At 41.6% G+C, this 12,418-nt stretch overlaps 1 protein-coding gene across 1 annotated transcript in view; it reads left to right on the top strand.

Annotated features, from left to right (window-relative positions):
• Window positions 1-11,283, top strand: part of cerk (ceramide kinase) — a 61,724-nt gene extending 50,441 nt beyond the window's left edge. Inside the window, exons 12-13 of the mRNA XM_049567330.1 lie at window positions 4,207-4,421; window positions 7,581-11,283. Of these exons, the coding sequence (XP_049423287.1) occupies window positions 4,207-4,421; window positions 7,581-7,698 (333 nt within the window). The 3' untranslated portion in view covers window positions 7,699-11,283. The remainder of the gene's footprint in view (window positions 1-4,206; window positions 4,422-7,580) is intronic.
• Window positions 11,284-12,418: the final 1,135 nt, after the last annotated feature.

Here is a 12,418-nt window from a genome sequence, read left to right as displayed (position 1 = left end):
ATCCTGTCTTCGTCTAATTTTTGGCAAATGACTACAGAGTTTCCAGGTAAATCTAGTACTCACTGCATAAAGGAATATATTTGTATCTTTATGTTCATTAATTTTTTTGTGTCACTTGTCATTTCTGCATCACCTTGGATCCCACAGTGCCCTTCAAAGACATTGGTTTGTGTCTCATATAAAACAAATGTGGGCGTTCTTAGCATTGGGCAGCCTTCAGTGGCTCTAATGGAGAAAACCAAATTAAGTCATCATTAACTGTGTAATGACCCCAGATCTCAGTGTCCACAGCGAGGTATTGGCAATGAAAAGACACAATGCAGTGCGTCTCTACCTCGAGATCGTCTTTGCTGCTTCACTTGCAACACAGAAAGGTAGACAAGTAGTCGTGTGAGTACGGTGAGCGGGACTTTGCATCAGAGTTCACTTAATATCAGCATCACTGTCCAGCGAAGCAGAGAGAAACAAGGAGTGAGAAGCCACTAAGCGTATTCATGGCCTTGTCAGAAAGCCTTTTAGGCAGACTGTCCAGCATGAATGCAAAGCGGCTGCAGTCATAAAGTGGGTCTGATGTGAAATAAATGGCTGTCACTCCACTTTCGGGATGAGAGAGGGTGAGAAAGGGAGCGAAGGAAAGGAGAGAGGAGGGAAAAGTAAAAAAGAGGAGAAGAAAAGAGAAGAGAATAGAGAGAAAGTGGCACCCCGTGAAGTAGAAGAAAGTAGTGCGCCGGACAGAGCTGAACCTATCTGCGACACTGAGTGAGATGAAAGGGCATTTTGACAAAATAATTTCTTTTCATCTCTCTCTTTCTTCTCTACACTCCTCTGCCTTTTACATAGTTTTTTATGCACCTCCATTTTATCTGACCTCCTCTCTCCCTCCCTCCATTTTGCATTTGATGTCTCCAGTTAGCCGTTTTCTTGGGGAGGAAGAAAAATAAATCGACGTGTAGTTTTTCTTTTCATTATAAAATCAGCAGGCGTCCATAGAAAGACAATTGAAGAGGAATAAACTTTTTACCTCACCCACTAGGAGCCTGTAAACGACAGAATAATTACAGGCCAAGAATCATTTTACCACCATCAGATCATCAGACTTCAGACAAATATCTCACTACCCATTTTTAGTGCTATTTTGTGGATGAAATTTAGTAGTTTGTTTTGTTTGAGGCATCAAATGTTCAGCAACTTGTTAGGCAACCTGAGTTTCAAACCTAATCAAACCTTTATTGATTTGTCCACCAAGACAAATTATGGTGACCATTCAAGCTTGATAAATTATTATTGAATTATTTAAAAAATGTTAAGTCATGCTTGCGGGATATTTATATATATATATATATATATATATATATATATATATAATAGATTCACTCATTAATTTGACCTTACTCCATCAAGTGCAGATTTTCCTCAAATAGTGGAGCTTCATGCTGAGGAGCTAAAATCTGTGCAGAATCTTTTTTTTCATGTACATCTACCTCATGACATCCATCCATTTTCAGCCACTTATCCAAAGTCGAGTCATGGGACTAGCAGGCTGAGCAAAGTATTCCAGACATCCCTCTCCCCAGCAACGTTCTCCAGCTCTCCCTGAATGACCCCAAGGTGTTCCCAGGGCAGATGAGATATGTAATCCCTTCCAGCGTGTTCTGGGTCTGCCCCGGGGCCTCCTACCAGTGGGATGTGCCCGTAAAACCACAGGAGGCACCAAGGAGGCATCCTGATCAGATGCCTGAACCACCTCAACCGACCCCTTTCAACGCGAAGGAGCAGTGGCTCTACTCTGAGCTTCCTCTGGATGCCCAAGCTCCTCACCCTATCTCTAAGGCTGACCCCAGTCACCCGAAAGAGGAAACTCCTTTTGCTTGCTGGTATCTGGACCTCATTCTTTCGGTCATTACCCAGAGCTCATGACCATAGGTGAGAGTTGGGACGTAAATGGACCAGCAAATTGAAAGCTTTGCCTTCTGGCTCAGCTCCCTCTTCACCACGACAGTCCAGAACAGCACCCACATCACTGCAGACACCGCACCAAACCGCTGATCCATCTTACGCTCCATTCTACCCTCACTCATGAACAAGACCCCCAGATACTTGGGGCAGTAACTCACTCCCAACCCGGAGGGGACAATCCACCGGTTTCCAGCAGAGAACCACGACCTCAGATTTGGAGGGGCTAACTGTCATCCCGACCGCTTCACACTCAGCTGCAACCTGATCTCAGTGCATGCTGGAGGTCACGGTGTGATGAAGCCAACAGAACCACATCATCTGCAAAAAACAGAGACACAATTCTGAGGTCACAAAACTGGACCCCTTCCGACCCCTGGGATCCAGGTTACATGCAGCAATTTTGTTTTTAACCTGCACTGTTTCCTTTTTTTAACGGCACCATTAGGTTTATTTTTGTTCTTCTTTCTCATGCCTATTTCTAAACAAAAGAACTTCAACTTCAACCACTGCAACATTTTTTTATCATGCCATCATCAAATGAAAGTTTATGAAATTGAAATGTAGTGGAATTTAAGCTGACTTTCCCTTTAATTTAAGCTATAAGCTATAAAGTAAAAGCCGTAAAGTAAACTAACTTTCACATGGTCATAGTCAGGGTCATCCTTAGTAGATTTACAATTAGCATTCCAGCAAACCTCTGAAGTAAAAAGCTTATTTAATTTATGAGATTTTAAAAATGGGGACATTTTCAATATGTTAAAATAGAATTTGAGCTGACTTTCCCTGTGCGTTAATATGCAGTGAAACCACTTTAAATTGTATATATGATCACAGGAACATTTTGAGCAGAAATCCATTGCACTCAGCAAACCTAATATGGAAATGTTTTTTTATCCTAGGACTTCTTTGGTGACATTAAATATTCAACGAGAGTTATTTAATCTGTGTAATGTGAGCATTTCATCAAAATCCAAGCTTCTGCTCACTTGCCTGCAGTGTTTTATAATGCTCCTGTTGCACTCTGCTGCTGTGTGCTGACAGTGCCCTCTTTTCAGGCTGCAATGATATCAGTTGTAAATGTGAGAAAGTGGACGTGTGGCACGCCACGTGAGAGCGTGTGAAAAGTGTCAACTGCGTGAGTCTAATGGTCAGTGTATGAGAGGTGACAGCCCTGTACAAGATTTTTGGTATACTAACTAACATGACCTGGTGATGCAGAGCTTAGAATTGAGCTCTTATGTGCACTCTCGTGCATGTTGGTGAGGATTCTTAGTCATCCAGGTCATGGTCATCTTCAGTGCTATATCGTAGGCAACTGGACTTGCTTGAGTTTCTTAAAGACATTCAGGGTCAAGACTCAGCTGTCCATTTACACCAAAAGGAGAAGTGACGCTCCTTCAAGGACAGCAATGTACATATCTTGGCCAAGAAGGATAGATGGTTTAAGAGGCGTGAAAGAAGCCATTTACGTCAAACTGGAACAACCATTGTTAAACAGAGGAGATGGACTACGACACCACTTATCATCCACCTACAACGCAGTGTTGAGATCCATCCCCAGACAGTTTAACACCCATTCACACCTGGACCTATCTAACCCTAACGACACACATGATGGCAGGTTGGGTCAGTGACTCACATGTGACCTCAAGGACTCTGTAAGGGTTCCCAACCATAGAGTTAAAAGCAATCCGCTATTCAGTTTGTTAGAACTGACAAAAGCCTCTTGGATGAGAGGTAGAATGTCGTCAGGAAACTCAAGCAAGTCCAGTTGCCTAGCACTTAGCATTTCGTGCCCTATAAAATAATGTTTTCTTCAAAGTAGCCTCCATTTTCATCATGCATTTGTGCCTTAATCACTGTTTGTAACTGCGTTCTGTGTGTTTGTTAATTCCTCGTGACCTGCTGATTGAAGCACTCTTATGGAATCACGGACAACAGAGTAGTCATGAAAATCTGTTTGAAAATGTACTTGAAAAAGACTCAAAATGCATTTGACTCTAAAAAGCAGTTTCCTTAAAAAAACAATTTGGTGAAGCCCCCAACGAAGATGGACTCTCATGTTCCCTCTCAACCTGCAGTACTGCTCATTTTGAAATGAAACTAAGTGATTCTAGAGTGGCGGTCTTAACCTTTGCACCATCTGTGGGCACATCTGTTCCTCCATCCATCCATCGGTCCATCTTTTCCCCTCCTCCTCCCCCTCCACTCTTTCATCTATTTCTCACCCATTTCTGCCTCCTCTCCCAGTTTGACCACTCGTTTGTGGAGGTCCACCGGGTGAGGAAGTTTCGCTTCCAGCCGCGGCAGCATGAGCTGGTTTCGCTTGAGGACCTGAGCGAGACTCCAAAGAAGACAGGCTTCAGTCCCATATGCTCCTCCCAAACAACCTGCAACTACAGCACCTCCCACAGCAGCTGGAACTGCGATGGGGAGATCCTGCCTCACGCTGCCATCCAAGTCAGGTAATTAATCACAGAATGTACAATATCACTCCAAACTTATTGAAGGAGTTGCAACTTATTCCATTTTTTGGTAGAAAGATGAAGTAACTCAAAACTAAAGAAAGTCAAACTGATGTGCAAACAAACTAATCTGTAATAATTTGGACTCTGCACAGGCATAAACAATAAAATGTATTGTCATTTACCAGTAATGAATGCTTTTCCCATATATATTGCTTTTTAATGCTGCAAAACTGAAACAATCATGTTGACTGGGGAAGACAGGCATGGTTCAATCACTTTTCCACTGTGCCGGCTTATTCTGCATTTTATGAAGCCTGTGACTAAGAAATTAACTTTTTGAGGCGATGAAGACAGGCTGGATCACTCTCAGCGCAGATGAGGACTGGTAAATGGCTTTGAATCGGTGCACATAATATTGTAGAAGAGGTATAATGGAAAAAACTGTGAAATACTTGCAGGCCTCATACCTTTTGCATCACCACAGTGCTGGTATTCACAGCAAAGAGTGTTCTTTTCCTGGGTATTACAGCTTGGATCTCCAGTTTAAATTGCTCTAAAATGTCCCTGAGTATCAGGACTTGAAGCCTAAGTAGAAATAGATCATATTCTGTATGCCAAACAGCTTCGTATTCACAGTGCACTCACGTAAAACTCACACATACAATTTTTAGCAATGTTAGCAGTGCAGCTCTATGGATGGCAGTCAGTAGCTGTGTTTAGTGCTACTGAGGAAATGTTAGCACACTAAGCTGATATAGTAAACATGGTAAACAGTATGCTTGCTAAATATCACCTTAGTTAGCATGCTGATGTTAGCATTTAGCACAGTGCAGCTTAACAGAACTGCTCGCATGGTTTAAGTCTCCTACTCATGTTAGACTTTCTGGAACAGGTAAAAGACCATAAAGGAAGATGTAAGAACATCTCAAAGTTTAAAGTGTGGACAATAAGAGTGCTGCAGGGATGATGTTTTTTATAGATCAATGCCGAAGTTAGCATTTCCCAGGTTACCTAGTCAGAAAGTCTATGGGATATTTCCATTGGTTATTGAATTATTGCAGAACACAAGCGCTTGGGTAAACAAAGATTCACGATACTTACATGTTTTGTACAGCAAGATAATCTTCACAAATGAACACCACTTTTATGATTTTTGAGGAGTAAATGCAATCACCAGAAGTAAAAAGTTAGGCTATAAATGAGCTACACTACAGTTGTATGACTTTATGTCGCTACCCCAACAAGGCTGTAAAGCCGTGTTCAGCGTGATGGTATTCTGTAGTCTCATTTAGCCACTTGTTAGCTAGCGTCTATTTAAACATATTTTAAAAGCTTCAAAAGCTTGTGTTAAACAGACCATATTTCAGGCATCTAACCAAAAACCCATTGACTTCAAGATAAGGGAACCAGAAGTCCTAAAATGCTAAGTCATTTCTGGGTTTCAGGACTCAATCCTGCAGCACTCTGTTAAGGTCAGTATGCAAACAATTGATACCATTTGGTCTTTATGGTAAAATAGCAAGGGCAGTTGATTTGGTTAGCTTAGCGTAGCGTTAAGGCTGGAAACAGTGGGAACGGCTTGCCTGACCAGGAAACCAGCGGAGACTCCAGGAAGTTACTGGTCTCGGCTAAGAAATAATCTGGACCATAACCCCATAAAAGTTCTCCTACTATGCCAGACAGAAATGATACTGCGATCCATTGTACTTGAAACATGCTTGTACCTGTTTCAGTGTCCATCCACAACAAATCCACACAAGTTCTACGACTTTAAACAATTGGCTTTATTGGTTCACACTATTAAGGAGGAGGGGCGAAACAGCTTACTTCTTTTATATGCCATTTCTCTATTGATGCAGGTCCTCTGTAGATGCTTGTGAAGCTCACAGACTTGACATGCAAACATCAGTTTGCTGTTGACATCCATGTTTTCCCAAGCAGATACACAGGGACACATTTAGATCAGAAGTAGGGAATACCGACATGGAATTATCAAATAACGACTTGCAAAGGATCGTAGCATGAGAGCAGCAGTGCCACAAGCGCTGCTCTTGTCCAACAGTCTGTGGTCAGGATTCTCTTTCACTGCTCCCCGCTGGATGATCTTGGCAACTTGGCAGAATTAGCCCCTCTCATTATTCTGGGCCTGTCCACACTTTAGCTTCCCCCACTATCAGATCTCTATACAGCCGGTGTGGCACTGCTGGACGCGTCATCTATTTCATGCTCCATTGTACTTTGCCAATGATGCATGGCGCTGTAATGTTGCTAATTTAACGGCCCTCCCCATGTTAAAAGGCTACTCCCCTTTAATTAAAGCAGAAGTCCGTCCTTTTATTGCCTCTTCCTCTCCGCTAATCGTTCTTGGAGTGAGCCGGCCAGAGTGCTGCTCGGATAATTAATGGTAATAGCCCAGGCGAAACGGAGAGAAAGAAAGAAAGAGTGAATAGTTTTGCTTTGGAAGTGAGAAATACATATTTGAAAGAGAAAAAAAAAGAACTCAAGTTGCAACGATGATTGAACCAACAATTAAAACATGCTGGGGTCCTTTTGTGTAATTATAACCTGAACTTAGAGCTTCCATGATTGTAGAGTTATTATGTGTATTGTATTGTACTTCTGGTATTTCTTTACATATGAATGGCATTCTGGAAATACAACTTTACCTTGGGTTGAAAATTATCGGTTATTGAGCTGTTCTAATAGCGAAGCCAGCAAGCAAACAACAGGTGTTCAACAAAAAATGCAGGTGCAATTTACTAGACAAAGACACAGGCAGTAATTGAGGCTATACAGTACAGGGCTATAATTGCCATCTTGCCTGTTCACAGTTTATTTTTCTGCCCGTATACTTTTACCATGTATGCGTCAGGATGTGACATGAGTGTCATTATGGTGCATCTACCCCATCCGTATTCTAACATCTGTTATAGGTGTCTCTTTAAAGGTCTTTATACTTAACGCACCACGAAGATTGTCTCACTTTCAAGTTTGTGTGTCAAGTCTGCTCACAGGGGTGCCGTTCCATCGCTTTTACATCTGCCACATGGACAGTAAAGTCTCATTGAAATGAGCACAGTCATTAAGTTGATGGTTTGTTATTCAGGCTAAATGATGCGTCGTGTGTGTGTGTGTGTACTTTCTTCCCCTCTGCAGTGTCCAGTGCCAGTTGATCAGGCTGTTTGCCCGCGGTATCGAGGAGCAGCAGCAGCAGCAGCAGTGCGTGTTTGAAGATCCTTGTACACTGTGGGCCCTGGAGCCAGGCACACACTAGTCAGTGGACTGAAAGCTGGACTGGACATTTAGCTGCTGGAAAAAAACGGACTTGCACTTGGCTAAGACTTTCCTGGAAAAATACATGCATCACATCAGTGTAAATCCCAGATGCTGGCGTCCCATCCCTCCTTAGTGTATTTGCTTAAAGGAGCAGTGTGTAAGATTTAGGGGGATTTAGTGGCATCTAGTGGTGAGATTGCAGAGTGCAACCAGCTGGAGCTTCTCCTGGTCAGAATTCCTGCTGTGGTGATTGCTCAGGAGGTTATTACCAAAAGCAGAATTATCTATAGAGGTCTCCCCTTCTCCAAAACAAAAGGACCAGGTAATCAAAACTAGTCAAAACACTGAAGAAGCAGTTTCACATTTCTTGCAGGAAGTCCTTACTGCACAATAAAAAAATGCTGAAAAGGCTGCCATTACCCGCCATTTAGAGGGAAAAAACTGAAGGCTAAAGAGAACTCATATTGCATGATTTGTTGTTACTGAATTCAGTTATCTCCTCGCTGCCATTTGGGGCTGTTATGTGCAAAATTGCTTCATGCAGCTTTAACTAACCCAAAATATGATGTGAAACAGCTGCAAGTGCCAGCGCTGCCACATTCAAACCTCAGACTCAGGTTGGGGTTTTTTTTTTGTCTTTATCTGTACTTTTTGAGAGAAGGAAGATTTTGAGGCTCAGACGATCTCAAGCAGCCGGATGAAACAGAGCTGAACTGGACTGAGCTGGACTCAGCCGCAACAATCAGCGGGAGGTTTTTATACTGCCATGAAGGAGAACACAAATAGGATTTCTCCCTGTGTAGCAAAGAGAGACAGCTGAAGAGATGCTGCTTTGTGAGAGGGATGAAAAAGAAAGGCCTGTGAAGTACACCGATAAACTGAAAAGACATTGCGTGTGTGTGTGTTTTTGGGACATTTTATCTGATCTTCCCTTTCTGGGGAGAAAAAAATATTTCAGCTGTGACCCAGGTGAAAGCAGATATGAGCCAAGGGCACTAATGAAAAGAGCTGAATACCCTGCTAATACACTAACAGGACCCCGGTGGCTTCTGGGTAATAAGGCAAAGTGGTTGCTAAGTGATTTGGTGTGTCTCAGCAGCACTGCTGTGGTGCACCTGTGGCTCTGAGCTCTGCTCCTCTCTGGCCAAAAACTACTGACAGTTGAGTCATCACCTGGGATTAGCCAGAATTATACATTGTTAACTTTATTAAAGATAATGCATTGTGCGGTTCTGAGATTAGCCTCATTAGCTCCTTTTTGTGGAGCCAGACCATCAGAGAATGTTACTGCTGCAACGATAAAACTGCATTAAACCACATACACAATCATAATACATTAGGGTAAACTGTGTGTGTGTGTTGTAGGATTAAGTGTGTTTTCAACAATCCCTTTAGGAACAAGCAATCACTGGAGTGTGTGTGTGTGTGTGTGTGTGTGTGTGTGTGTGTGTGTGTGTGCATTAATGTATTTGTGAAGGTGCCAATGTGATGAGTTAGCTCTATCACAATTAGCCTCATGACTGCCATTTTGCAGATGCTCTCTCACAGCAGCCAACACACTGCCAACACAAACACCTATAGATGATCAAAGACAGGCACACACACAAGCTCTCTCAAGCTATTTCTGATATCCAGTGTCTTTTTGTGTCACACACACACTCCTTAACTTTTAACACCATAAAAGCCTGCTCCTCTCTTTGAATCCCCTCTAACTCTGTTAATACTGACTCTGAATGTCTATAATGTTTCACCTTCAGTGCTCACTTTTGTCAGCTCAACGGTATGATGTTCTTTTGAAAGAGTTAGATGCTTTTAAATCATCTCTCATACACACACATACACACACAAACAGTGGAACTGAGGATTACGGCCATGGGCGTATTTTGAGATAATGGGCCCCTGGGCACAGACATCCAGAAGGCCCCACCACCTCTACTACACAGGAGTACACTTTTTTGTGTTTTAGTCCCTTTGAGGGCATTTTCTGTCTCTGTAAAGTAAAAATGTTTCTTTTTTGGTTTTGTGTCACTTTGAGGTGAATATGTCCCTTGTTTAGTGTCTCTTTATAGTCATCTTTTGTCTCTTACAAAATGTTTCAAGACTTTTTTTGACATTTTGTGTCCTTTGTAGACACTTATAGTCTTGCTGATAAATACGTCCATGGGTCTGGCCAAACAGATCTGAAAAGCTAAAGAATTTAGCAATTTATGACTGATAATGCAAACAAAAGTCAAACTGTAATTTGAATTCCCTTCACTTTTGTCTTGGCAGATATAAACTAGAATGATATTTTAGCTAGTAGAAGCTAGCAAGCTAGGAAAACTAGCGCTCTGTCTTAAATTGGTTACTTCTGTTAGCATATGTAGTACACTGCGTACACTGTGTGCTTACTTGAGTAGGGCAGAAATTTTGAACGGGTAGTCTCAAATCAAACATGGTGGAAATGACGTTCACAAGATTTGATTGCTTTTTTTCTTCTGCTCAGCAAATTATAACCAGGCAGAGCCTCGTCACAATGCTAATTGCTGATGAACAATTGTCATTTGCCAAATACATGCTCGCTGTATCTGCTTGTTTGCTCACATGACTACTTCTGTATTCATTTGTTGTATCAAAAATTAACGTGCTTTCACGGGATGTTACGAATGTCCGTGGCTGAAACTGGCTGGCTCTATCACCAGCTCATCAACCAAGTTAATTATAGCTGCCGCATTTTGCAAATATTTACATTTTGTCAAACATCCGTCCACAAATCTAATACTAACAATTACTACAGTGGAGACGACAATTTAACATGCATAAACACCAGACGTAAGTTGCACCCAGAAATCGTACAGCATACACCACAACTCATCAATATACAATAGACGATAAAATGTGCTGGCGTTAGCTAGCTAGCAAGCTAATGTCAGCATTTGTGGTGTTGTTTGCGGAACCAAGTGATTATGAAACTAACCTAATGAACAAATTGACCGAGTATATTAGTCGTGAAAAATACACACATAAATTTAATGCTTCAGTGTTTATGGTGCTGGTTGCCTGACATTTTACCAGTTTGAAATATGTTTATGACTCTGCCCCTTGCCCTATGTCAGCAACATGGCAACCATTTGCCATACTTCTCTTATGCACTCAAAACAGCACAAATTAGTACAGAAGTATCCGATTAGAGACACAACATAGCTTTCGTCAGTGGCTTCTACTTGGAAAGTTGATGCTAGTTATCTTAGCTTGCTCACATCAGCAGTGATTCCGAGACGTTACATCTGGTTTATGCTATTTCAACACCTATGGCTAGACTGTGTTCTTAGTAAAAATGAATATAAATTGACTTAAGTTTTTATTCAATCTTGTTTTTCTCCATATTCAAGTAAACACATAAATAAGCTGTGATGCAAGTAGTTACTTAATTTATTTTATGAAAATGCTAAATAAAGTCCTTTTGAAATGTGGTTCTTTTCATGTCCTCTGCTTGATCTTCATGGTGCGCTCGACGTCAGCTGTGTTTCATTCCCTCGTTTTCTCTCTCACACACACTCCCACGCATGCACACAAAGGTCAGCGCTCCCCTGCTCTGGCTTTACTCAATCTCACTCTTTCACTCTTTCTCTGTCTCCCTGTATGAGCGGAATTTAATAGGGTGCTCTGATGTGAGCGAGATGTTTCATTAAAGAACATCAGACATCAAAGGTCTCTGCTGAGATGGAGTGGTATTTCAAGCTGTGCTCATTCTGCACACAGTCTGGTTTCTTGTTTCTTTTTTTGATACTGCCAGGCAATTCCAAAAGTTATCTGAATTTGGTAACTGTAATCATGTAGTCTAACTGCAGTGATGCCAAATAATCCCACTGATCTTCAAGTTTACACAGGATGCAGGTTGTCCGAGTGAGCTGAAAATGACTTCCCAAAGTTAAACCAAACACCTGTTGACTTTTTCGGTCCATGCACAAGTGTTTGTTCTGTGGAAATAACTGAACCCACATCCCCTTTATTATCTTTTACAGGCCATGTGTTGATAACTTGTAAGATTACGATATCAGACACAACCAAAAAAATAACACACATATTGTGTGCCAGTGGAAATACCGTAGGCTACAATGATCGAACAATTATGAAAGTGGTATCGCTTAACTTAATTTCAGTTAAAAACAATCAGTGGAAATTTAACTTTCTTCCAACACAACAGAAACAAACAACTAGAGACCATCTTGTGATGCCATACAGTGCCACAACTTAAAAAGCATGTGGGCCAAGTGTTTAAAGTGGACGTAGAAGGGTCCCTTTCCTACTTCCTAACACCCTACTTTTAGCACCCTTTCCTAGTCCAAACCATCTTCAAACTTTGCCTTCATTTTGATCTCAAGTACACATCTGTAACGTTTCATGACTGAATCTTGCACGGCTCTGACGCTATGGCCTTGACAAAATCTGTCCACAGACTCAAAGACAGACATATAAACAGCTTCTGTAATAGTTTCCGCTAAAACATTTTGCCAACCAAAAACCAGCCATAGCAACGTTGGTATGTCTGGTAGTAAAAAAATATAAAAACCCTCAACCAAATCCAGACAGATTCAACATCTCAACATCTCAGCAGCACATGACACCCTGTGTGTCCTCAGGCCAAACCACAGAATTAGAGGTGAATATTTAAGACTAAATCATAATCTGCATTACACAAGTCATGAAATTATGTTGAAAGCATAAACAGCTTCATC

Source organism: Epinephelus fuscoguttatus, linkage group LG22, assembly GCF_011397635.1.
Source record: "Epinephelus fuscoguttatus linkage group LG22, E.fuscoguttatus.final_Chr_v1".
NCBI lineage: Eukaryota > Metazoa > Chordata > Actinopteri > Perciformes > Serranidae > Epinephelus > Epinephelus fuscoguttatus.
This window is presented reverse-complemented; position numbering and strand designations above follow the sequence as displayed.